Source organism: Centropristis striata, chromosome 5 (assembly GCF_030273125.1).
Source record: "Centropristis striata isolate RG_2023a ecotype Rhode Island chromosome 5, C.striata_1.0, whole genome shotgun sequence".
Classification (NCBI taxonomy): Eukaryota; Metazoa; Chordata; class Actinopteri; order Perciformes; family Serranidae; genus Centropristis; species Centropristis striata.
Window position 1 is genome coordinate 22280321 of NC_081521.1, and position 23827 is coordinate 22304147.

The 23827-nt window shown below is 38.8% G+C and overlaps 2 protein-coding genes across 2 annotated transcripts; both read right to left on the bottom strand.

Annotated features, from left to right (window-relative positions):
• Positions 1-258: 258 nt before the first annotated feature.
• spsb1 (splA/ryanodine receptor domain and SOCS box containing 1) lies at positions 259-10346 on the bottom strand. The gene is made up of 3 exons (XM_059333537.1): positions 10188-10346; positions 4318-5198; positions 259-1807 (listed from the first exon to the last, which is right to left on the bottom strand). Exons 2-3 carry the CDS (start codon positions 5009-5011, stop codon positions 1680-1682), a joined length of 822 nt encoding a protein of 273 aa, XP_059189520.1. The 5' UTR covers positions 5012-5198; positions 10188-10346; the 3' UTR covers positions 259-1679.
• A 4034-nt stretch (positions 10347-14380) lies between these two features.
• Positions 14381-21132, bottom strand: LOC131971868 (glycine N-acyltransferase-like). The gene is given in 6 exon segments (XM_059333525.1): positions 14381-16885; positions 16887-16955; positions 17099-17222; positions 19372-19501; positions 19577-19684; positions 19880-21132. Coding segments are annotated over 6 exon segments (783 nt in total). The 5' UTR covers positions 19922-21132; the 3' UTR covers positions 14381-16575.
• Positions 21133-23827: the final 2695 nt, after the last annotated feature.

Here is a 23827-nt window from a genome sequence, read left to right on the forward strand (position 1 = left end):
ATGTTTTGGATATTTCTTGAACACCTGACATATTTCTTGAACACTTGATTCAGAGGATATGCTCGTTATCAAGCAACTGAGGCGTATGAAAGCCTTGATAATGATCATATCATTCAAATCATGTGTTGGGGAGATACCTAAAACATTCAGGGTGGATGATCTCTGGCCTACATACTGCAGCCAATATTCTGTCCATGCCCTGGAGTTTCTTGACATTTTCACAGTAGATGCCTGAACAATGCACAATACACAATAAAATATACTTTGAAATAAACTTTAATAGATACTTACAAACAAATCTACAACAAGGAATACAAATAAAATGGAAGCTGCAAGCAAGGAAAATAAGGTGTTGCACAGTGTCCTTATCCAGCTGAAAAAAGGACATCTGCAAAGTTTAAAATACTAGTTAACAGGTCTATGATATGGCATTTGACAATATGTTGGCAATCTGATCTTTTATTATATTTGTGCAGCACTTTGTGGATTGTCTTTTTTTCTGTCTTTATGGTGCATTTAATCTGAAGTTTGCCGTTCGCCTACATAGTCTGTTTACCAAAGACCCTTTCCCCCCCATTTACATTATAAAACACAAACACTACATCAATGGTTCTCAGCTATGTACCGGTGAGACCCAAGAGTAGCAGGTTTTCATTACAGAGAACCACTTCAGTGGATATTTCATTGGTTAGTTTTCATTCTCTGGCTGAATATGTGCAAACCAGTGAAATCAGCTGATGGAGAGACTGGTTGAATTAAAAAAGAAAAAAAAAACAGCACTCTTGGGCCCTGACAGCATGTGTTTGAAAACTAATGCACTACGAAAAGCAGGAGTGACAGAGAACTTTTTAAAAAAAGACATTGTGATTGTATTGAGAAAATTTCCTGCAGATGCATGCTACAAATAATCACAGTGACATTATCCTTCCGTTAAAATATCTGCCGATGTTTTTCCTGACAGGTTCCTTGATGGTAAGCAGGGAAACCTGATAGTGCAGTGAGGGGTCGGAGCTGATCTTCAGCTGCCTCACAGTGCATTCATCCACACTGCACTACAGACTCACTGTGGAGTGGTCAGCATCTCCTTTCTGTGTGGCTATTTAGTTTCCATTTAAAAGCCACAATTTCTAAAAGCAACTAGGATTTCATGTTTATAATTCTCATCTTTAGACAATGTGCAGGTCGAGATGCGTGTGCTGCCACCTTGTGGTCAGATACTGGCAGTGCATATCTGCACCAACATAAGAGTTTAATTGCCATCACACACGCTTTTGTTTTAGCAGAACCAATAACACATCAATTTAAAATGCTACCTGATAGAAATTCTTAATCATAAAGTCTGGAGTTCACCGCAGAGATACTGACCACATATGCCACATTAACCTACAAACTGGAGGAGGTACACCAACATGGTGGCTGTCAGGGCATCGTCCGGATCAGCATGTGCATAGTGCTCAGTGATTCCTGATTTTATAAAGTTAGAGAATACAATTGCAAAGAGTCATAAAAACAGGATAAGAAACTCAAACAGCATCCAGTCACTGACACAGAAGCATACTTGTCGAAGGCTGAGTCAGTCCTGGAGCAATGTGGTCGAGCGGGTTCAACCCAAGAAGGATCCCAGAGAAACACGAGAAAGAGACAAGGGTGTGCTGAGTGTGTTGCGACTGTCAGCGCTGTCATTGGTAGAGCAGGTAGTTCTTGAGAGAGGCCGGCAGGGGCAGTCTATGGATTTCACCCAGACGGTCTCTTCCTAATGCCACCCTCACCGAACGCCTACACAGGTCCATCAGAGAGAGGGGTTCAGCTGTGGGGGAAACAAGAGAGGAAGAGGGGTGAGAAATGAAGAGCATGTTTTATGTGTAAGCAATGGCTGAATCTCATTTCAGAAGTGTGTAAATGTCAAGTCGTAACTGAAATATGAGAGGCATGGTGTATTATGGGTCAGACACCAGCATAAAATAAAGTGAACAAAGGCTGCTGTAAAAATGTGAATGGCACAATATTATAACCTTTATCCTGTTTTACCACGGAGAACACTTCTTGTGCAATACAAACTAAAATATTCACAAATCATTTACAAGGAGGAAAAGAAAAAAAAAAGTGAAGACACCCCATGTACAGCAAGGCTTCTCTCCTGGGTGCTCAGATGGTGCAGGATAAACCAATCAATTAAATTTAGTTAAATACATTTAGTATCCTACTGTGCACTGGAAGATTGTTGCTTTTTATTCACCACCAATCAATTTGATATTAACCATCTGAATATCAATATCAATTGTGTTATTGTGCTTTATTATAATAAATAAAATTAATTTTAATTAATTGAAAAATTAACAACCCAAACAAAATACAGTTCATGGAGCCTACTTCAGAAGAAGTATTTTCAGATGTGATATCCACTCTGAATGTGGACCAACATTCCCAGAAGTGGTATTAACATATGTGGGTGCTGCATTAGATCTCTGCCTAAGGAAATATCTGATCAAAGAATAAAAAATGTTCAGTGTTGTATCTGATTGGCACTTGTTAACAGCTGATTCAGGTATCAGAATCACTATAGGAAGGGAAAAAAATGGTATTGGAATATCTATCAAAATGTTTTGATGTTCAGTTTCCAGCCCTACGGTAAATTTACAACCAATTTCGGCTTTTTGTAGATGGAAAACCTGAGCCAGTAAAACCCAAGCTATTTTTCTTGCAGCCCTATATTTAAGCTGCATTGCCAACACTGCATACTGGATCCCAGCAGTCACAAGATTAACTCCATTTTCTGAGACAAGCGGCCTTTAACGTCTGCGTATAAGATCGGGGTTTTCCCCTCTGTACATCCAACAGAAAGGAGGAATGTCGTATAAAATTGAAACTGGCTTCTGTGGTGCTTCTTTCCAACAAGCTTAAACTAGGTCGAGGGATCTGAGCTGAACATAAAAATCTAATGAGCACACAGCACTTGGGACATGTGGGTAGTACTGCATGTTTTGGTAAACACCTATGTTTCCTCATTTAGAACCCACAATCCTTGCACCATGGAATAATTCACATTAATCCCATAAAAAATAACTTAACATTTGTCTGGGGGAAGACCAAGCAGCTTGTTTTTTTTACATAAACATTGAGGACCATCGGTTGTTATGAAAGCCATAAACACTAATATCTGTTAGCAAAGGACCACAGCACTGTTAAAAACAGAGGCAAAGTGCAGTAAACGACAACAGCGAGGCCAGGTTACAGTGAGATATCTTTTTTTCTCTGTTAATACCTCACTAAGATCAGCACACACTGTCTCATATCAGAAAAGATGAAGTTAACTATTAGTATGTAACCTGGGTTGCAAAGCAAGGCTATAAATGTCATGTTATCACTTACTGATTTACATAATAGCTGGTGAGGTAGTCACACTGTTGCAAGTCTGCTCTACAGTAACCCTCTGCAGTCCTGTTTAGACAGTATGTCAAACCCTGAACTGTCACACCTTTGTTTATTGCATTAATAAATACTGCTGCTGGTTATGCAAGCACTGGAACAAGCAGCAAGCTCCAGGCCTGAAAAGTCAAGCCAATGCCTTAAACTTGTATACTTATATAAAAAGGGGGTGACTCATTACCTCAGTAAACATTTTGCCCATGAGTTGCACATTACCTCATGATTGACAGGTCGCTACCTCATGATTGACAGGTCGTTTGCACAGTGCGTTTCAGTTCATGAAAGCCAATTTAATATTGTGGTTACTTAACAATGCTTCGTTTGGCGTTTGGTTGCACTATTAGACACAAAGGCCTTGGCTGTTCATTCTGAATTTCAGATGCATAATGCTGACCAAGATAGATTGTGTGAGCGGATGACATAGCTTTACGATTTGTGACCTGGTTTCAGAAAATCAAGATGGCGACGGTCAAAATGGCAAGGCTTCAAAACGCTAGTCCACGAACCAACACGGTGACTAGTTCCATTATTTTTATTCAATCTGTGGTTGGACATGAAAAATTGCCTTGGTTCTAATAGCATAATTTTCTTTTAATACAAACTGCAGCTGCCCTTACAAAGTACATATGGTTGCATGCAGTATGAATTGTGGGTCAGAAAAATGCATACCAGGTGCCTACTACAAAATGTCATTGGCTGCAGTAGGTCGGACATCCAGGTATTTTTAGGACTGTGCGTTTGACATACTATCTATTGGGACATATTAAATCCATTTTTGGCTGAATACATTATGGGTATTGGAAACCACTGATTATTTGGGACGAGAACAATGTTTACTCATGAGAGAAAATATTAACAAAATAATTTAAAATACTTAAAGTTTGTACTTACGATCAAGTCCATTTATGTACCGGATTCTTATTTCACAGTGTCCCCAGACGGCGCTCACCACTGGGTACAGCTTCCTGCCCTTAAGTCCTCTGAATGCCACCCCTAGATAATGTCCATCCACTATGTAACCCAGAGTCCCCTCATCCATGTCCAACACTACTAAGAGCGAGTCTGGTATTATGAAGGTGTCGTCTGGCTCCAGGAAGGCTGGGTAGGTTTTCCCAGGGAGGTTCTTGCCATCGTGGTACAGTTTACTCCTGCACAGGTCCCAGCCCCAGGACTCGGCGTTGCTTCCTACCAAAGCTGTGTAGCCCACCGAGTGTAACGGGGCGTCAATCGTCGCCACTCCGACCACTGCATGCGTGCCCCTCTGACGCATAGCCCAGCTGATCTCCCACACATGCAGTCCCCTTGTATAGCCAACACGCCCCCGTATGGCGTCCGTGCTCTGCGCCACAGGGTGCCTGTGAAACACCAGCTTGTTGTCGTCCTTGACAAAGATGTTGAGGGAGCGGTCATCATTGTTCCACGAGTGCTGGACCTGGACGTCCACGCTGGCAGGTGGCATGTCCAGCAGCAGATCCAGTCGAGACGGCTTGGTGTGACTCAGGGCCTGTAGCTCCAGCTTCAGGGGGCTGAACGCTGGATCTCGCATATCAATGGTTTTAATGCCACCTGGGACTTTTTGCCCCATGCTCTGGGTGGTTATAGCAGCTTCCTTGTCCTCCTCCTCCCCCCTCCTCAAAGACCAATGGGGGGAGTAATCAGCCTCAAACCCTCTCCTCCACTGTGCTCCTGCAACCCAAGAAGCAGGTTTGTTGCTCCCCCTTGTCACAAGGGGCAGACAGCCGAGGTCACACCAGGTGTTGTTTGCAGCCTTCCTGGAGAGATAACAGGAGACGAAAACAGATAAGACAAAGAGGTTCATAATTATCTAGATAGAAATATTTGTTTGGACCAGGACAAGTTAGCATCAGGTACCACTGAACAACAGCAAGCTAAACATTAAGCATTGTAAGTCCATCCTTATCATTCCCTCTGTTGTTGGGAAAATGGTACGTCTGCTGTTATCACAGCATACTGCAGTTATTGGAAATGTTACAGTGCATGTATACATTTAATGGTTAATTCACTCAATGGTTCCATCCGTTTATTAGTGGACAACAACCGATATTGGCTGCAAGGCTGTTAAGGGGTCTAAAAAGTGGCTTTGTTCTCATGTGATGTTTATTGTATGAAAACATAAAAAAGGCAGTGTCCCATGACCTGAGACGCAAACCTAAATACCAATGGAAAACATTATTACTCAATGAAAGCAAGACGACTTGCGTCTGCTGACCATGGTAAAGATGTACTATCAGTGTGACCCATTTTCTCACAATCATCTGTTAATCTGATGTCTGAAGCACCTCGACTGTATCGCCTTGTTTTCCCTTCTCAGTTGACTACAATGTTACGCCAACCAAGAAAGACGAGACCAACAAGTTTCTGCCACTCAAATATTTGCTGTTAATTGAAAAAGGTTGTGTGTGTAATGGATCAGACTAAAGAGAATATAACGACCTAATTAGAAAGTCCAACTGAAAGGCTACAGGTCAACATGTGATAACAGACAGATTTTAGCTGCTATGTACGGTCTTTTTAAACACACACACAAACTAATAGGCGTGTCTCAATTTTAACTATAAATTGAAAATTCGATAGAAACCAGCTCAGAGTTAAAAAAAAAAATATGAAATCCCAAGCCAGATGAGCACAATCAGAAATTCCCAAAATATGGCAGTCATATCTCACCATGTAGCTTATCTTTTCAAAGAAGAATGTAAAAATGTGAAACAGTTTTCAGAGCTTAAAACCAATTATCTGTTCATCTCCCGATCAACATGAGATGGTCTGACAATGGCATTGCCATGAGTGCTAAAGAAATATAAATAAATCCAAAATTAAATCATACTGACCATTACAGAACAGAATGTCTGATTTAATCTGGATTTAGAGAATCATAACACCCCTACTAACTAGGCTCATATGACAGTATACATTAGTGTTTATACCATTATGGAAACATTTTTGCATCAACACGGTTAGGTACTTGGATTCGTCAGGCAATGCATTTGATGTATTCTTTTCTTTTCTAAGCTGTGCCTTTTGATGCAGGTTTGATTTTTATCCACAATATACATTATTACACCCTGATACTCCAGGAATACCTCATTAGACTGCTAAGCTGTATCTTTCCAAGACAAATTCAATTTGCATGATTAAAATTCAACAGATGCACACTTGTAGACACAAGACATGTTGAGTAATCAAATAAAAATAGCTATGAACAAATTTGCCTAATTTTAAGGACAACAACTCCAGCCCAACAAAAGACCATAAAACATGTTATTGATACGTTTTCATATTAATTTAAATGCACATGAGCCATATATCCAGGTGACGTAAACAATCTAGATATTCAATTAGTCTGACAGGACAGTAACATGCTACATTGATCCCAATATTCACAGCTTACAAAACGATCATTTAAATTAAGTGTTCAGAGCGTAGTTATGTGTAACTGGTAAACACCCATGTTATTATGTGCTACTCTTTCAAAGGGACCCATTTAATACTTGGGCACACAAACAGCATGGATAAAAAACAACAAAAAAAAACACATTAAATCTGATAAGATTAGTTGTCCTCAATTTTACGCATTACTTCTCAGGCTTTTCTTGATAAAGCAGAGTCAGTACTAGATTTTGTGATAACATGATTTGGACCAGTTATCAAGCAGCTGTAACAGAAAATGTTGCCATGCTGATTGAGAGGACAACTTGGACTTTTTAACTGCAAAATATTTTTCTGAAGTGTGCACATATAAAAAACTGTTCACAAAAAAGTTAGCATGCTGTTTAAAAGGTTAATAGAAACAGAAAGCATCCATAAGAGAAATGTTTTCCCAGTTTAGGCATTAGATATTTTGTATTTGGTTTGTAAATCATCAAATTCTGTTTTTATTAGGTTTGTCACAGCATCACATCTTTTTTGTCACAGGGTTGTATGACGGAAAGTACAGTTAAAATCCTGGATATAATAAGAAACATGTGATTAGGTTCTCTGGCTTTTCAACTGTTATCTGTCAGTGTTGGTTTCTTAGAAGCTAATGAACATGAAAAGCAGCATGAATCAAAGGACCTTCATGGGCTGACACTTTACTCAGCTCCTATTCCCACAATCTCCAAAAATAGGAGCCAAAAGAAGAGGGGAAAACTCCAGCCATTTCTTATTATATGGTTGTCTAGTCAGAGGGCAACAGGAAAAGCAATAATAAAACGTCTGGCTTAAATAAATAAGAAAAAAAACCTTCAGTTGTGTTTGAGGGAGACACTGTAGGACCACAGTGAGGCAGAAACAGTTTCAGGAAGATAGAAACTTGACAATAAAGGCCTGATGAATACCTGGTGTGCTTTACTTCACTGTCTCCATTACAATAGAGCACAGATGTGATGAGGTACTTCCAGCTGTTAAACACCATCTACATTTCCTTTCACACTTTAAAAACATTTGAATGCCAATGGGACTCCTTGGTCAACAGTCAGGCCATTATTTTATTGTGAAGAGCCCATTTGGTCCGATACCCCACACTCCAAATTAAAGCATCCAGATCCCAAAGACATATGTGACTTTTTGTGGCCACAGGTGTGACCACTGCTGCCCTTTGGTTTTGGTACTTCTGCTTGTGTTGCTGCTAGGCTGAACAGGCCATTGTGTAATGTGGAAAACTGTGCTGCTGGGAAGGCCACTCTAATTGAATTGTAGACAAGAGTTCATTGAGAAGTGCTTTGGCTCTTCTTCTAATGCAAGTAAACAACCATTTAAATGGGTCATGTCTCTTCAGTGATTGGAAAACAGGAGGGAAGAAAAAGCAAGCAGCGGGTGGCCAGCATCTGAATGTAAACAATCTCTTTTTCAATGCCTGTCCAGCATTCAGGGAGAGTGAAACATGTTAATTTGCACACTCTTTGTGCCCAGAGTTTACCATTCCCTTTCCTGTGGCAAAGGGCCACCTTACAACGCACACAACATACTCAAGTAAATCAAAACTAAATGAACAATAAAAAGGGTCTTCCCACATTTACCTTGGACTTCAAAACAAACATAGCCATTAGTTGTATAAAAGGTGGCTTGTGCAGGGATATATTTGGGCTGAGATCCTGGCCTGGCCTTGTTGGGGTTCCAGGGCCCCTGGGTTGGTGTGGAGCTTATTAAAATGCAGGAGGAAGGGCTCGCTGGATTTGCTGAGCCAAGGAAACACTTGTCTCCATTGTAAGGCCCAATTTAGACCGGGCCCACCTGAACTTAAGCCCTAGCTTGTTTGTTGACCTGCTGAGTGCATAAAGCCCAAGGTTTACCAAAGACAAAGTCATCCATTGTACGGATACAAAGCTGTAGAAAACTGTTGTGGAATATAATAGTCTTTGCTATGTCCTATGATGACATAAAAACTATACGGTTTACTAAACTATGGTTTTCTTGATAACCAAAATCATTATAACCCCCGCTCCCCCGTTTAATTATTTAATTATTTTAATAATAATTAAAAAAAAGAATATGAATAACGCTGAAATGAATCTTCAAGTCAGACTGTAGGAAGTGCTTGTATTGACATAGAACATCACAAACTACTGAATTTAAACAGTCATGTAATGTTTATATTTATGAGAAAAATATATATAAATACACAAGAAAAAATGGAAGTACAGCTGTAATCCACTTAGTCTAGTTATTATATTTTGAATATGCTGTTATATCAAAATATTCAATCAAAATTTCAAATCACATATCACATGTGATTAAAAAAAGACTAGACTCACTTATTTGACAAACCACAAATTGAATTGAATCAATAAAATATGAATAATGCTGAAATTAACACCAAAGTATTGATCTTATAAAATCAAGTCAGACTTCAGAAGGTGCTCATATTGAGATAGTGTATAACAAATCACTGAATTTAAACATTTTATGTTTATACTTATGAGAAAAAGATATACATACACACAAGAAAAAATGGCACCACAGCTGTAATCCACATGATGCATTTTTACATTATGCTATTTGTAACTACATCCAAAAGATCAATTAAATCTTTAAATCAAACATCACATGTTATTTAAAAAAAAAAAAATAGATTCACTTATATGACAAAACACAAACGTGAGCAAGAGTCTTGAAATATTTAGAATAAACAGGAAATACAGGTAAATATTACCATATTTTCATTTTCCTCACCTTAAGAAGGGATTTCTTCATCCTTCACTGAAACATATTTGAACAAAGTTATGCTAAGCTTAATGACAGTATTATGGTGTATCCATTAGTTTAAAGGAATGCTCTCTGAGTGTATCTACCGCAGGCCTTCTGCTCAAGTTAACCCATAGTAGCTTGTCATGCTAGCTAATGTTAAAGCAGCCTAATCTTCAAATAGGCTCTCTCGGGGCCGGGGAGCCGCGTGCTGCTGGCTCGTGGAACGTCCACGCGTGAAACGACCGATCAGAACCGTTGGTTTGGACCGTTGTTTGTTTGTGTTTACCTGGAACTCGACTGGATTCGAAAACGTTTGTTACACAACAAACAGCAACACAAACCGTGTTAGCATAAACAGCAGCAAAACATGGCTAATGTTAATGAGGAGCGAAGATAATTAATTCCGCTAAACTTGATGTTTAGGAAGTGATCGCCGTTAGCGGATGTCGTTTTTTTTTTTTTGACATATCAAGTATGTAAATGTGATGTGAAAAGAGAAACAGGGAAACCCGACAACAAGCGCCTCGGCAGCCACCATATGAGCAGAAAACAGGGGGAGGAAGAGGCAAACAGACCTTGGTAAGTTGGGAGACAACAGAGAAGATGAGACCGGTTGAGACTTCTGAGTCTTCACCTACTCCATCGTAGTTTTCCGTTTCCCCGTCGTCTTACCTTTTAGCATTTCGGGCTGGACATGAATTAGGTGAAATGATGATGGCTGCCCTCTAACATCTCTCGCATCACGTGATAAAATGCTCCCAGCTGCTATGCTAGATTAGGACCTCCCTACTGACGCTCTGAGCGAAGTTAGTTTCGTGTTGGTCATGCAGTTTAAATGCGGATTTTATTATATCGTCACCCTGTTAAAAAAAAAACGCCTAACTCATTTTTTCAAGTTTTGCAGGAAACACAAAAAAAATCACCAAAAGTGTAACATATGACATTTATTGATCATTTCACTCAAAAGGGATGTAACAAAGGATGTCTATTGGCATAGTAATAAAACTGTGTGTAAATTATGTAATTTATGAGAAATAAATGACTTAGGCAATTTTTGAGCATGCCTTTGTGACTTAAGCAAGATATGGTAACACTTTATTTTGAAGGTGTCTACATAAGAGTCACACAAGCCTGTCAGAAACATGACATGACAAGTATCATGAGCATTATTGTTACTTCAAAGTGTCATTAATGTTCATGACACATCCCATGTCATGTTTATGACACGCTCATGTCACTCTTATGTAGACACCTTCAAAATAAAGTGTTGCCATATCTTTCTTAAGTCACAAAGGCATGTTCAAAAAGTTGCCTCAATCACATTTTATTTTTGACTTAGGCATAATAAATCCGCTTAAGTCACACACTTGACATAGACCTTTATTTTAAGGGGTAAAATCACATGATCTGATCAACTGAGGATGCAGGCGATTTCACCGTAGGTGGCCGGCATGAGGAGATGATTTAGGAAAAAAAAACGATTTTGACAAAAAATGACATAGGCGATTATTTTAACAGTGTGACGATTTATTTATTTAGAAATTGTCCATGTAATCATGGAACTATAAATACATTTAAATGTAACAATGGACATGTAGTTTAATTTTGTATTACATAATATAAAAAAAAAAAAAAAAGATAATGATTTTTTTTTTCTTTCTAAGATTTAATTCACATTTCCAAAGACTTTCTTTGAAAACACCCTTACGTTATACAGTCACAGAAAAAATTATTAGACCACCCTTTGTCTTCAATTTCTTGTTTATTATAATGCTTGGTACAAATAAAGGTACATTTGTTTGGACAAATATAATGATAACAACAAAAATAGCTCATATGAGTTTATTTTAAGAGCTGATATCTAGCCATTTCCATGGTTTTCTTAATAATAACCAAAATCATTATAAAGAAGACCATGGAAAAAATCTAGATATCAGCTCTTAAATTAAACTCTTTTTAAACTCACTCTCGCTAGCTGTGTCTTATTACATTGATCTGACTTCACTTTGAGCGTCCTGAGTTCTTCCTGAAAGGCTACATATGTAAAAATGTAGAAAGCTTTGAAGAGCGATCTGAAGAACTGTTAAATATGCTTTTCTACAGAAATCTTGCTGCGTTTTTAATATGGGAGTCAATGAGGCTGTTGGTGCGTGTTGGTGGCACATCTGTTCGTCCTACGCCCAAACTATAACTCTAAAGCTTTACCAGAGGATTGTGAGTGAGAAGACAAATTTTCCTACGTTTCTATGTATAAATTATTTCTGTAGAGTGGAATTTGCAGCCTGGAGCGCAGTTTTCAAATTTATTTTTTGACAATTTTTTCTTTTCCTCTACACTGCGCGATGATGTCACACACTGTCACACGAACATTCCATGCAATACACACCCATTATAATCTCAGAATTTCTCCAAAAATGATCATGGTCATTGAACAGGGATTGATAAAAAACTATATGACCTATCGAAACGTGGATTAATACATCAATACACAAGACTTGTGTCTACTGTTTAAAGTTTAAATGGAGACTCTAGGTGAAATTATGCCGGAGAAGTAGACGTTTAAAAACGTTTGAAATTCTTTTTCGCTAATTTTTTTCCAGCCGTCCCATACACTTCAATGCAAAATTTTGGGCAAGAAATTCATACTCCATAAAGAAAAGTAATAGCACACCGATCCCGATCAAAGCGCACGTTTTGATATATAATTTGTGCAGGACTAGTAGCGGGATGAAATTGTGTCCGGAAGAGGAAGAAGAAAACCAGAAAACCAGAAGACCAGGGCTCGGTGCGATTGCCCCGTGGCCCTCATAACATCAATAAAATATGAATAATGCTGAAATTAACACTAAAGTATTTATCTTAGAAAATCAAGTCAGACTTCAGAAGACGCTCATATTGAGATAGTGTATGACAAACCACTAGAAATTAAACATTATCATTTTGTTTATACAAATATATATAAAATATATATACATACACACAAGAAAAAATGGCACCACAGCTGTAATCCACATGATGTATCTATTACATTATGCTGTTTGTAACTATATCCAAAAAAATCAATTAAATCTTTAAATCAATATTTAAAAAAAGATTAGATTCACTTATATGAAAAAACACAAATTTTCAACAAGAGCAAGAAGACAGTCTTGAAATATTTAGAATAAAATACAGGTAAATATTACCATATTTTCATTTCCTTTTCACGTTAACAAGGAATTTCTTCATTCTTAACTGAAACATGTTTGTTGGAGATGGAAGTTATTTAGCCAACAATCCCCTTCCCAATATAGAAGTAACTTCACTCCGATGCATCACCAGTACAGGATCCTTTTTATGTGTAACCTGCTGCAGACTGAGCTGGGTTCACATGCTGAACAAATCAGGTAGGACATCACAAAACCAGTGTCAATTTACATATTTGTTAGTTTTATAGTAAGACAATATGATGAAACTATAAAAAGTTGCTTTGGGCTTATATTATCTCACATACTCTGATGGGTTTACATTTGCTGTGTGTGCTTGGTATCTTTATACAGACTATGCCAAAAACTAACCACTATTGGACAGAATTATGCTATTATTGTCTGTCCTAAGGGGATGCATGTGATGTGATGGCGTAAGAAGCTATAATTGATAATTCACACTCCAGTCTGTCACACGGCCAAGCGGCCCATATGACCAACTTCAGCAGGGCAATGGCATTATCGACAGCACCAGTGAACCATGATTGCTCACACACTGACACACTGGGGCAGTTTGTTGTTCAACTTGACCTTCAGGCCATTTAGTCCCATGCTGACACAGTTCCTAAAAGGCATAGAATGACGTTAAGACGAGAAAAGATCCTAAACGTCAGTCACTGCTGCCCAGTCAGTCAAAATCATACTCCACTGACTGACACACTGACCCCAGGGGAATGCCAAGTATGGCGACTGATGGGTGATTTGGACTGACAAGAATGATGCACCCTGCACATGACCTTCATGTGCCAGACTACTGATGCAATCACTTCTTATCTTACAAGCAAATATCTTTAGTTACTCCTTTACAACAACTAGGTCCATTCATAAAATGGAAAAGAAACAAGCAGTCATTATTTTCTATAATAGCAACCCCAGTAAAGGATTATGAACTCCTATTTAGTTCTAGCTTGTGCATCCGACACTTCAAACTATGGTAGCCTACTCAGAATTTCCTCTAAATCTGCAGCCCCCTGTGACTCACAGCATACACATGCACCAAATTTCACCTGAATGTTGGGGAATATTGGGACACTGTTGCCATCTAGTGGTTTTTGTGGGATAAACACCTTCTGCTTAAGGTTATTAAATCAGTCTGCATAAAACTGTACTTCATTCATTTATAATTCATTCAGAATAACATTGGATTCTTTGCAGAATCATACAACCCATGGGCACCTCATGGCACACATCCTGAAAAAGTGCCAAAAGCTTCTAGGAGGAATGGCTGACTTCTGCATGAACATCTTCCTCCTCAGCTTCATCTTTACTTCAGCACTCATGCAGATTTTCCCTATTTGGCATCTGATTTCTCTGTGACAATGACTGGAATTAATAGGACATTTAAAATGACCTTATTTGTCCACTGTGTGAGGCGTCTGAAGGTAATATGGCTCATTTTACATCCTTGGTGCGGAACATAGCTTGCCGGCTTGAATTACCTTCCCCTCAGCTCGTCTCCCAGTGAAAATCCCATTTTCCCATGCAGTGATGGTGCAATGTGCTGAGCTTGGTGATATCTCAGGGCCCCTCCACAGTGGAGGAGGGGAGCGCAGACATGCTTACTGCCTCCCTTTTAGAAACCATCATTTCAGCAGGATCGATAGTACGTCCCACTCCACGACTGGCAGAGTGCACTGCTGCCTCTATAGGGGGGGTAGGGAGTGGGGGTGGATGGTGGATGGTGTTGGTGGGGGGTTCTGTGTGGACAGCTGCACCAAGGCAAGTCGGAGCAGCACTCGCAGCCAAGGTGAATGATCGCATGCTGCGTCAGACACTCTGCTCCTCACTTGTTCTGAGATGCAGTTTCTGAGGAGGACCAGAGGGTGGATGCTGTCCTCAAGTGATGGTTGCAGTTGCAGGCAACATACTGATGAAGCCACAAAACTAGTTCAGCAGTCAGGTACTTTATGTACTCTGGATTTTTTTTTGCCTCTTAGCTGACTCACAAATCTGCATTGAGATGAGTAAAGATCTGCAACCGATGCAGCTGGCATAAAACGCTCCTGCTGCCGTTTCTTTTAAAAACCGTCCTACGCCTATTTCCCTCTGTTGGAGGTTGAGCACTCAAATAGATTGATGCTGTAGGTGAGACATCTCATATTTCAGTAGACAGCTTGCAATATAAGACCTCTGCAGACCACATTTGTAAAGCAGAAATCTTTTGACAACGATAAAAATAATCTTCAGTTATTGGAGTAGTGCGCATGGAAAGCAAGGTTTAGAAAATCATTCAATCCTGGAATACTGACCTCATAGTCAACCTTTACCAGGCTGTTAATCATACTTGTATATTTTAACAGATTTTAACACACAAAATTTCCAAGCAAAAAGGCATTATTTTGATCATCAATTAATCTATTCATCATTTATTCTATATAATGTCAAGTAATGAAAATGCCTATCACAGTTCCTGAGAACCAAAGGTGATGAATTCACATTTCTTCAAATAAAAGATATTAAATTTACATTGATAGAAAAGAAGCAAATCCTCACACTGGAGAAGCTGGAACATTAAATGTTTACCGTTTTCGCATTAAAAGTGACTGGAAAGATGATCAATTATTCAGTGGTTTTTATTTTCCCTGTTATGCGGTCTTTGTATTCTATTTTCATCTTATTTTAACTATTAATTATTATCAAGTGTGTTTTCTTCTCCAGCATATTTTAAAATTTAATTATGGCACTCTATCCCTGTTTTACGTCAATTCTGTTTATTCATATAATGTGATTTCCTTATTGTAAAGCATTTCTTGTATGAAAGGTGTTTAACAAATAAAGTTTATTATTATTATCAAAATAGTTGTTAATTTGTTTTAGCTCTGTTTACAAGTGTACATGCAATTATGATCATTTATGATATTTCAAAATTAAAGAAAAACTCTCTTTATTTTAAGTATTACATGTGAAAGGATATTGCATGTGAGTTTGTCCAATTTTGTTTATAATACAAAACACATTTTCTATTTAAAAAAATGTAAAAAAGGCAGCAATAAAGCAGAAATGTACAGGCTTGTGTTTACTCACTCTCGCTAGCTGTGTCTTTGTATGAACATGCGTCAGCAGCAAGCATGTGTTTAGTGTATATGGTACTTGTTTGACTTTGAGAAGAGCGCTTTAAGATCTAGAGAAAGGAAAAGGTGTCAGTTAAAAGAGGTGCACCACTGCAGGACAGGGGGGATGTGAATGGGACAGGATGTGTGGTGCAGTACGAGTATCCCCTCTGCTCAGATCGCTACTCATTTGTCAAGATGCCTGCAGACTTGAATGGTGCATTGCTGCTAAAACACAGTGAGGCAATCAGCAGTGGAAGAGCACACCTCCAGGGAGGGGTCCCAGGTGGACGAGAGCCTCCTTGGGTGATCTGCAGATTAGGGGGTCTTTTCCTCCGCACGCGCCAGAGGGTCATACTGAAGTTGTCCTTGCAAAATTACTTCAATCTGAGGGACATTTTTACAGTAAAAAGGGCAGAATGGCTGGAATATTCATCAAATCTACCCTTAAGCCACAGAATATGTTATTTTGAGTTCGCTCTACTTGCAGTTCGCTGTCAGAAATGGACTAAACTCTCTAAAGCGAGCATCCCTCGAGTACCGCAGGGAAACAGAAATCACAGAACAAGGAGATCACTTGCTACATTTTCCACTTTGACAATAAAACACCTCTTTTCCAGTGTGGTTTCAACCTTACGACAGATTTTATTGTCGTTAGTTTGGCTCACTCAGACTCTGTCCTTGCATATGAGCAGTACAGAGAACACCTCTGCACTGGGATAAGTGCAGAAGTCGAGTGAGGTCACAGCATTAATGGTGGCCTGGTTCTGCCGGTTGACGTGGCAGTAGACGGGCAGACCCTCAGAGATCATCCTGCGTCTCAGAGCCAGGAGGTGACCTGCCGGTCTGTACTCTGGTAGGGTGTAGGCCATCCTCAGCTCACACAGCTTGTCTGACAGCATCCAGGACACAGGCCGGCTGCGCTCGTCCGTCACACAGTGGTTTGGCAGATGGCGGATACAGGCTCTCACATGGTTGAGGCAAGTGTGTGTCGACGAGCTCTGCGTGGGATTCGTCCAGAATGGAAATTGGCAGCGGCAACACCTTCCTGGTCGGCAGAGAAAAATGTAATGAGACATTATTAACGTGAATCAAGGAAATGCACATCATATTTTCTAATCTCACTCATCAGTTGCAAAAAACAATGGAACTGCTTTGAAATTAGGTCATGAATACATCTCAGAAACTCACTCCTGCCAGTCCATATTCTTCGGGCTGTGGCAGATGAAAGTGTTATAACCTCCATATTCTGTGATATCAAGCCCACTGAGAGAGGCGAATTCTTTAATGAGATGACAATGTGAGCTTGGAATACCTTTCAGAGACACATAGGCAAAGTGATGATTTGTTTTAAATTACTAGTTTTAATTTAATTTTAATCATCATGGCTGCAGATACAGCAATCAATTTTATTTCTCAACACCGATGTCCAAAGAGAATCTATACCAATACAGAATACCAATCTGTTACCAGAGCTTGCTTTCCCCACATTTAAACTGTGAATACCACACTGCAGGGAACTCATTGGAATCATTCTTATAAAAGGTAAAATGAGTCGGTAGTCTGACGTGGCTGAAAGAATGTCATTCAGAGCAGAGACATACAATTGCTATAAAGACATTAAAGGACATAGACTAAGACATTGTGTTTCAATTGTGATACTCAGTCCACTTAATAATGTCAGCATCTGCGTTCATATAATATATCTGATATTATAGCATATCAGATCATGGCATCCTGAGTCATGGCAGAGGATAACATAATTAAATGTTGGTTGTTACTCAAAAATAAAATAAAAAACATTTTGCTCTATTTTTAAAACTGCCCACTGTGTTGCATTATATTGACTCTATAAGTTAAGACCATAATGGATAGACTGCTCGAAGGCAGGTTAAAGCTGGGCTGTACGGAGAAAATCAAATGGTAACAATGAATATAATATTTTTGACCAAATACGTTGAAAACAATATTGCAACATTATTGTCGGGTGAAGTATTGGTCCAATAAACATATTTAGACAATGAGATCTTTAAACAGTCATTAGTAATGTGGTTATGATGACTAAGTTGGTAAAGGCAAATGTTAGAACAGCTAAATCAGTCTGGTAAGTTAATGAATGACATTACTGTAATACAGCCTTTAATTTCTCATATCACAATATCTATATAATATTGATATACAGCTCTGGAAAAAATTAAGAGACTACTGCAAAATGATCAGTTTTGCTGGTTTTACTATTTATAGGTATGTGTTTGAGTAAAATGAACATTTTTGTTTTTTAAAGTGCTGACAAAGTTTCTCTCAAATTCGATATTAAAATATTGTCATTTAGAGCATTTATTGGCAGAAAATGACAACTGGTTAAAAATGTGTTTTCAGACCTCGAATAATGCAAAGAAAACATGTTCATATTCATTTTTAAACAACACAACACTAATATTTTAACTTAAGAAGAGTTTAGAAATCACTATTGGTGGGATAATCTCAATCTTTAATCACAGCAGTGGTTTTATAATCTTCCTCATAAAATAAGATTTGGTTCAGGTGATCCCCTGATCAGTGTCTCATTAAGTAGAATGAGGAGGCTTGTGTTGGAATCGAACAAACACTGGAATGGACTGGCTGCCATAGATGTAGAGATGCTGATTTAAGAAACATTTGTGAGAGTGGTCTCTGAACTTTTTCCAGAGCTGTAATGCCCAGCCCTGAGGCAGATAAAAATAGCTGCAATTGGAAGTTTCAATAAGTGACATTTACAATTGCATTTACAATTTGCATACTAGTTTGAATTGTGTGTGAATTGTTCATCATTTGCATTTGCCCCGTTTGATTCACAAAAAAATATTTCACTTATTACAGATATTACAGTGCAAACACACTCATAAAGTTTTGCAATTGAGTTTAATTAGCCCTTTTTGAGTCTGATTGCAATTATCAAGGTTGCAAAGTATATTGCCTTTGCACCAAGAACGACGGCAGAGAGAAAAGTAAAAGAGGCATTCCTCAAAACTTCAGGCAAGAAATTTAAACGTGACAAACAGAAACCCTGTAAATGCATTTCTGTTATCACCAACTCTCTGAAGATGCTAGAAATGTCACTGTATATTTGTGTGACTATTCCTGCTGATCTTTGTGAAATGGACTGTTTTTGCAGTGAGGTTAATTTGCATAGAAAGCGGCCAATGTTGTGCCAAATGTATGCATATTACCTCATAACATGAGCACCTGTGTGTGCATTTCACCCTTTGCAGGTGCTTTGAGAATTTCAGTTTCTTTTTGTCTTATTTGTGCAGGTTTAGTGGCTTCCAAAGCTGCACAAACCTTTTGTAAATTCACCTGTGATTGTGTCTGTTTTTAAAATTAAAGTATGTATTTGACAAGTACAGAGAAACAGACTTATGACCATTACATTGATGGTTTCTGCCTGTCAATTGGAAGGTCATGCTTTTATTATGCCACTCTACCTCTGAATATGAGTCCATTCATCCAGTTTACGACTCTCTCATTAAGCAGCAGACTTCTCGGAGCTTCTGGGTTCTTGGTGAAGACGGTGCAGGTGTCAGGAATCACCCCAGATCCACTGCTGCTGAAATGCTTCACAGGCAGATATAGACATCAGCAGGCCACTCTCGGGAGCCTATAAGTTATCTTTGTCCCTGTATGTCATACCTGATTTTGACGGTAACAAATAGCAGTAGTGAATGTAGGCCAGGAGTCAACACACATCTCCAGATGACACGGATTGTTGTGGAGTATATGCAACACTCCTCCAAGAACCTGAAACACCGAACACAATGCAGCAGAGAGAAAGACTAAAATAACAAGCTGCGAGACATTTCTGCAGATGAAAATGACACAAATAACACTGGAAACTATACAGTAGAGTAGCACATTTTCTATTTAAGTTTTTTCTGCCTTGCAATAACACAACAATAACGCAAATATTTATGCTTCATGAAAAAACAGCATTACATTGATGGATTGTGGCAGTTCCTTGTGAAGGATATTTTTCATCAGAGAGGTCCTTGAGTGTTTTCAAGATGATGATTTTTATTTTTTCAGGGTCTTGAGTTTGTTTAGCGTAAAGAAGTGCAATTCAGCCGTGACACTTAATATTTACAAGTGTAATTTGGCTGGTTTACAGCTTTATCTACATACTACTGCCACTGATAAGATGAACACAAAGTCCAAAGTCTTTATTCTTCTTTCAGAGAAATATTTACTTAACCTGCAGTACAATGTGCACATTAACTGCAGTCAAACATAACTTACAGAAATATTTTCTTTATATTTCATCTTGAAAAAAGAGAGAGGAAGCTTTAAATTAATATTATGACTGTGAGGACCTATCCAAGGCTTCCCAGCTGCAGTCTCGCTGAGTTAAAGCTGATCAGTGCGTTATGCTTTGCTTCAACACCTCTGTAGAGAGAGAACTGGCTGCTGCTGACACCGACAGCTGACAGAGCCGCTGCTCATTCGCCACAACAGAGCAGCCAGCTGTCAGAAGTTCAGCCACTCACCATAATGTCAATCCATCAGAGACCTTTTTACTACTATCTCTCTCATACTGAAGGAGAAACTGATGACTCCTCGCACTTCATATGTTTCACATATTGAGCTCTGCCTCTCAAAACGACATCTATAATATCACGATGAGTAATGTCGTGAGGGACTCTTTGATTAAAAGTAAAAAAAAGTGTGTCTCTGCCAGTGAAATAAATGATATCTGGAATATTTCATATGAATTTTGTGTGCTCACAGTCATTTCTGCCTTTGACCTGTTTTGCTGTTGACAGTGTGTCTTTTTCATTCCACTTGGCCTTGGGAAGAATCTGCTCAGCTTTACAAAATGAGGTCAACAAAGAAGCAATGGTGCAGTGAAACACACCATGCATCGTCGTCTGCACAATCAGGACCCCATAATTCAGTCTACCTCTATCCCAGTGACTGAAGTGAGCAGAGGGAGACAGATTTTTTGTAATTCATTGTTAGCTAGCCTTGGTTACCTCCACTCTAACTTTATTTTTCATTGGCAATGTCAGGCTTCCCCTGAGAATATCCTTTTCTAACCACCTAATCACTCATGCTCACTGAAATCCTTTTTTATTTTACACAATGTCAGATTTTCAGAAATAAATTCCGATATGCTGTACGCCTAAAAGAGATGGAAAATCTTCACAGCACGGCATTTGAATCTACCGTTTCAAAAGACCCAGGAGTCAGTCGTCAGTCAAAGCAATTCTCCTCCTTGACTGAGGACTATTGAGAATTAGTCTGAATTGATGTGTAAACCAAGCAAGCTGCTGAGCTTGTGAATCAATGTGTCTATTATCTTTTCCGGGCAGATCAATGGAGCCGAGGAATGGGCTGTGAATGGCAAAAAAAAAAAAAAAAGACACCCACCAGCCAATGGTTAGACTCGACTCCATTATCTGCATACGTCAACTGTCCCCATACTTGATAGATAACCTTTGTTTTTCCAGATGAGTCAGGATTGTTACAGCTTGTGTCTAGGGATATGAATCCAGAACCGGTTCCAGACTGGAATAGGAATCCTCTGATCTTTTGAAGCTACCAGATCTAAAGACAGAACAACACATTAAGGTCAATGAATCCACGCCATTTATGTGAAAATCTGATTTAAAAAAGATCTTTCTTATATTGAGTTTTTGTGCTTCAGCGCTAAAAATTTGTATTTACTTATAATATTTTATTTACATTTTATCAACCTTGCCAACATGCAGGGCTCTCTCTAGCAACCATGTCTCCTTGAAAAATGACATTCTCGAACAATGAAACAGCATTTTTAACTACATTTTGATTCAGTTGTGTTTAAATTAGTTTAACTAAAAAAGTTTTTTAATGAATGATATTATAAACAATAATAAAAAACTCACTAGGCTTTAACAAATGTTCTCAAACAGTCTATAAACTGTTGACACATGTCTTTGAAGTGCCTAAAGATTCTTCTAATCTAACAATGATTATATTTATTGTTATTTTTTAACACATATAGTCTGATTAACACATAATAACATTAATAAGCAAGGGCATAAGGACTTATGAGGGCCTTATTATCTATTAAATAATGCATATTTCAAGAATATAAAGCCTTATTCAAAGAAGAATCACATATTATTACACTTCCTATCTACTGCTGAAAATGCTAATAGTCAGGCAGTTTTCCCAGACATTAATGCAAATCATAAATATGAGTGAGAGCTGTGTATGTACACACTCAATGAACTGCATAGATGACTCAACTGCAAATCTCTACATTCATATGATCTATGAGCCTTAACACACATTTACACACTCTGCCCTTGGCTGGGCGAACAACAGAGAATATTAAGAAGAGTGCAGAGCCAGAGGCGATGAGGTGATAGTGCCCAGGTAAAGCATAGGGAGGTAATCTAATAGGACATGTAAAAGGGCCCCTCCTCATGGCTTATTCATCACAGGGGATGCCATTACTGAGAATGGCGTTGGCTATGTGAGGGATATGCTGGCGGGAGCATTTTCCCCGGTGTCACAGAGGAGAGGACAGATGCTGCGAGGCTCGGCAGACTGATGCAGTAGCAGCACTGCATGCAGATCGTACATGCAGGGGAATATGTTTCGCTCTCAGCTGATGTATAATTTGCATGATGCATGCCTATGATTCATACTGATGCTGACTGATATGGACAGCCTAATGTAACTGATCCCCAGTAGTCAGAAATGTTAAATCACATGCACAAGCTTTGCTGATTCAGCAGCGGCCCATCTTATAAGGGCAGAGATACAAGCTAATAAGGGAGAAAAGCCTTGATATAATACACAATCTCTAATGTGCTTAAAACAGGTAAGCACACACCTTGACTTGATGGATTAATATGAGATGCATGCAGCTCCTAATTTTTTCACTAGAGGACAAAAGATCACAGGGTTCAACTGGGGACCCAGGCAGAACAAAGTCATGGAAGAAAAAAAAAAAAAGCCTCGCTCCTGCAGTGAGCAGCAGAGAGCTCTGCACTGCTGCAGAGAACAACCAAGGCGCTGATGCTTAAAACGCACAGAATTTATAATGGAGTCACCATTATCCATACAAAACCCATGCAATGCACCGCAAAACGTCATCACTGAGAGCGGGGAAGTGTACCACCAAGAGCGTTTTTGTGAAGTAAAGACATTGCAGAAAGAGAAGTTCAACCTTATTGGCTGACTAAATGATGGATGATCTCACTCTCACAGAGTTGTGCAACGCGCAAAAGTCAAATTTGGTTGGTCAAGATATTTCTATATTTTAGCGCACTGCAGAATAGCACCAGTAGAGCAGTGCACCTTGGGTAATGAAAGGCAGGTAATAGGGATTGCAGATTAAGGACATTTCACCTCACTGAAGGGGATTTTGTACCTTTGAGAACTGTGAAACTTTGAGTGTTGAGATAGCAGCTTTTAGATTGCGACATACTGATTGCATGATTATTGCTAATTTGTGAAAACGTGTTTGATTTTTTTTTTTTTTACTTACTTTGTGAAATAATATTCCTAATGACTACGTGTGCGTAAAATAAATTAACCACATTTCCCTGTGATACCAGAAGACAATCATTTTAATTTAAAAATGGTAACTAAATCCTTGATTTACCCCAGTGTCACCTTTTCTGACAGTACATGTTCATTTCTTTTTTAATTAAATGGTCTTAAACACATCTTTTTGTAGCTCATACCTAGAGAAATCCTTCCAGATATTTTCAGGAAATTAGATGACAAGTTTTAAAGCAAAGCAGAGGAGATGGCCTCTCTGTGGAGCAAACTGTTCCTCACTGAGGTTTGAGCACACTCATATCTCAAAGCATCTTTTGCTGTAGTGTGAAAATGAATAAAAGAGAATGGAGAGTTATGTGTGCATGGAGGGGGTCTCTCTTGTGAGGAGTC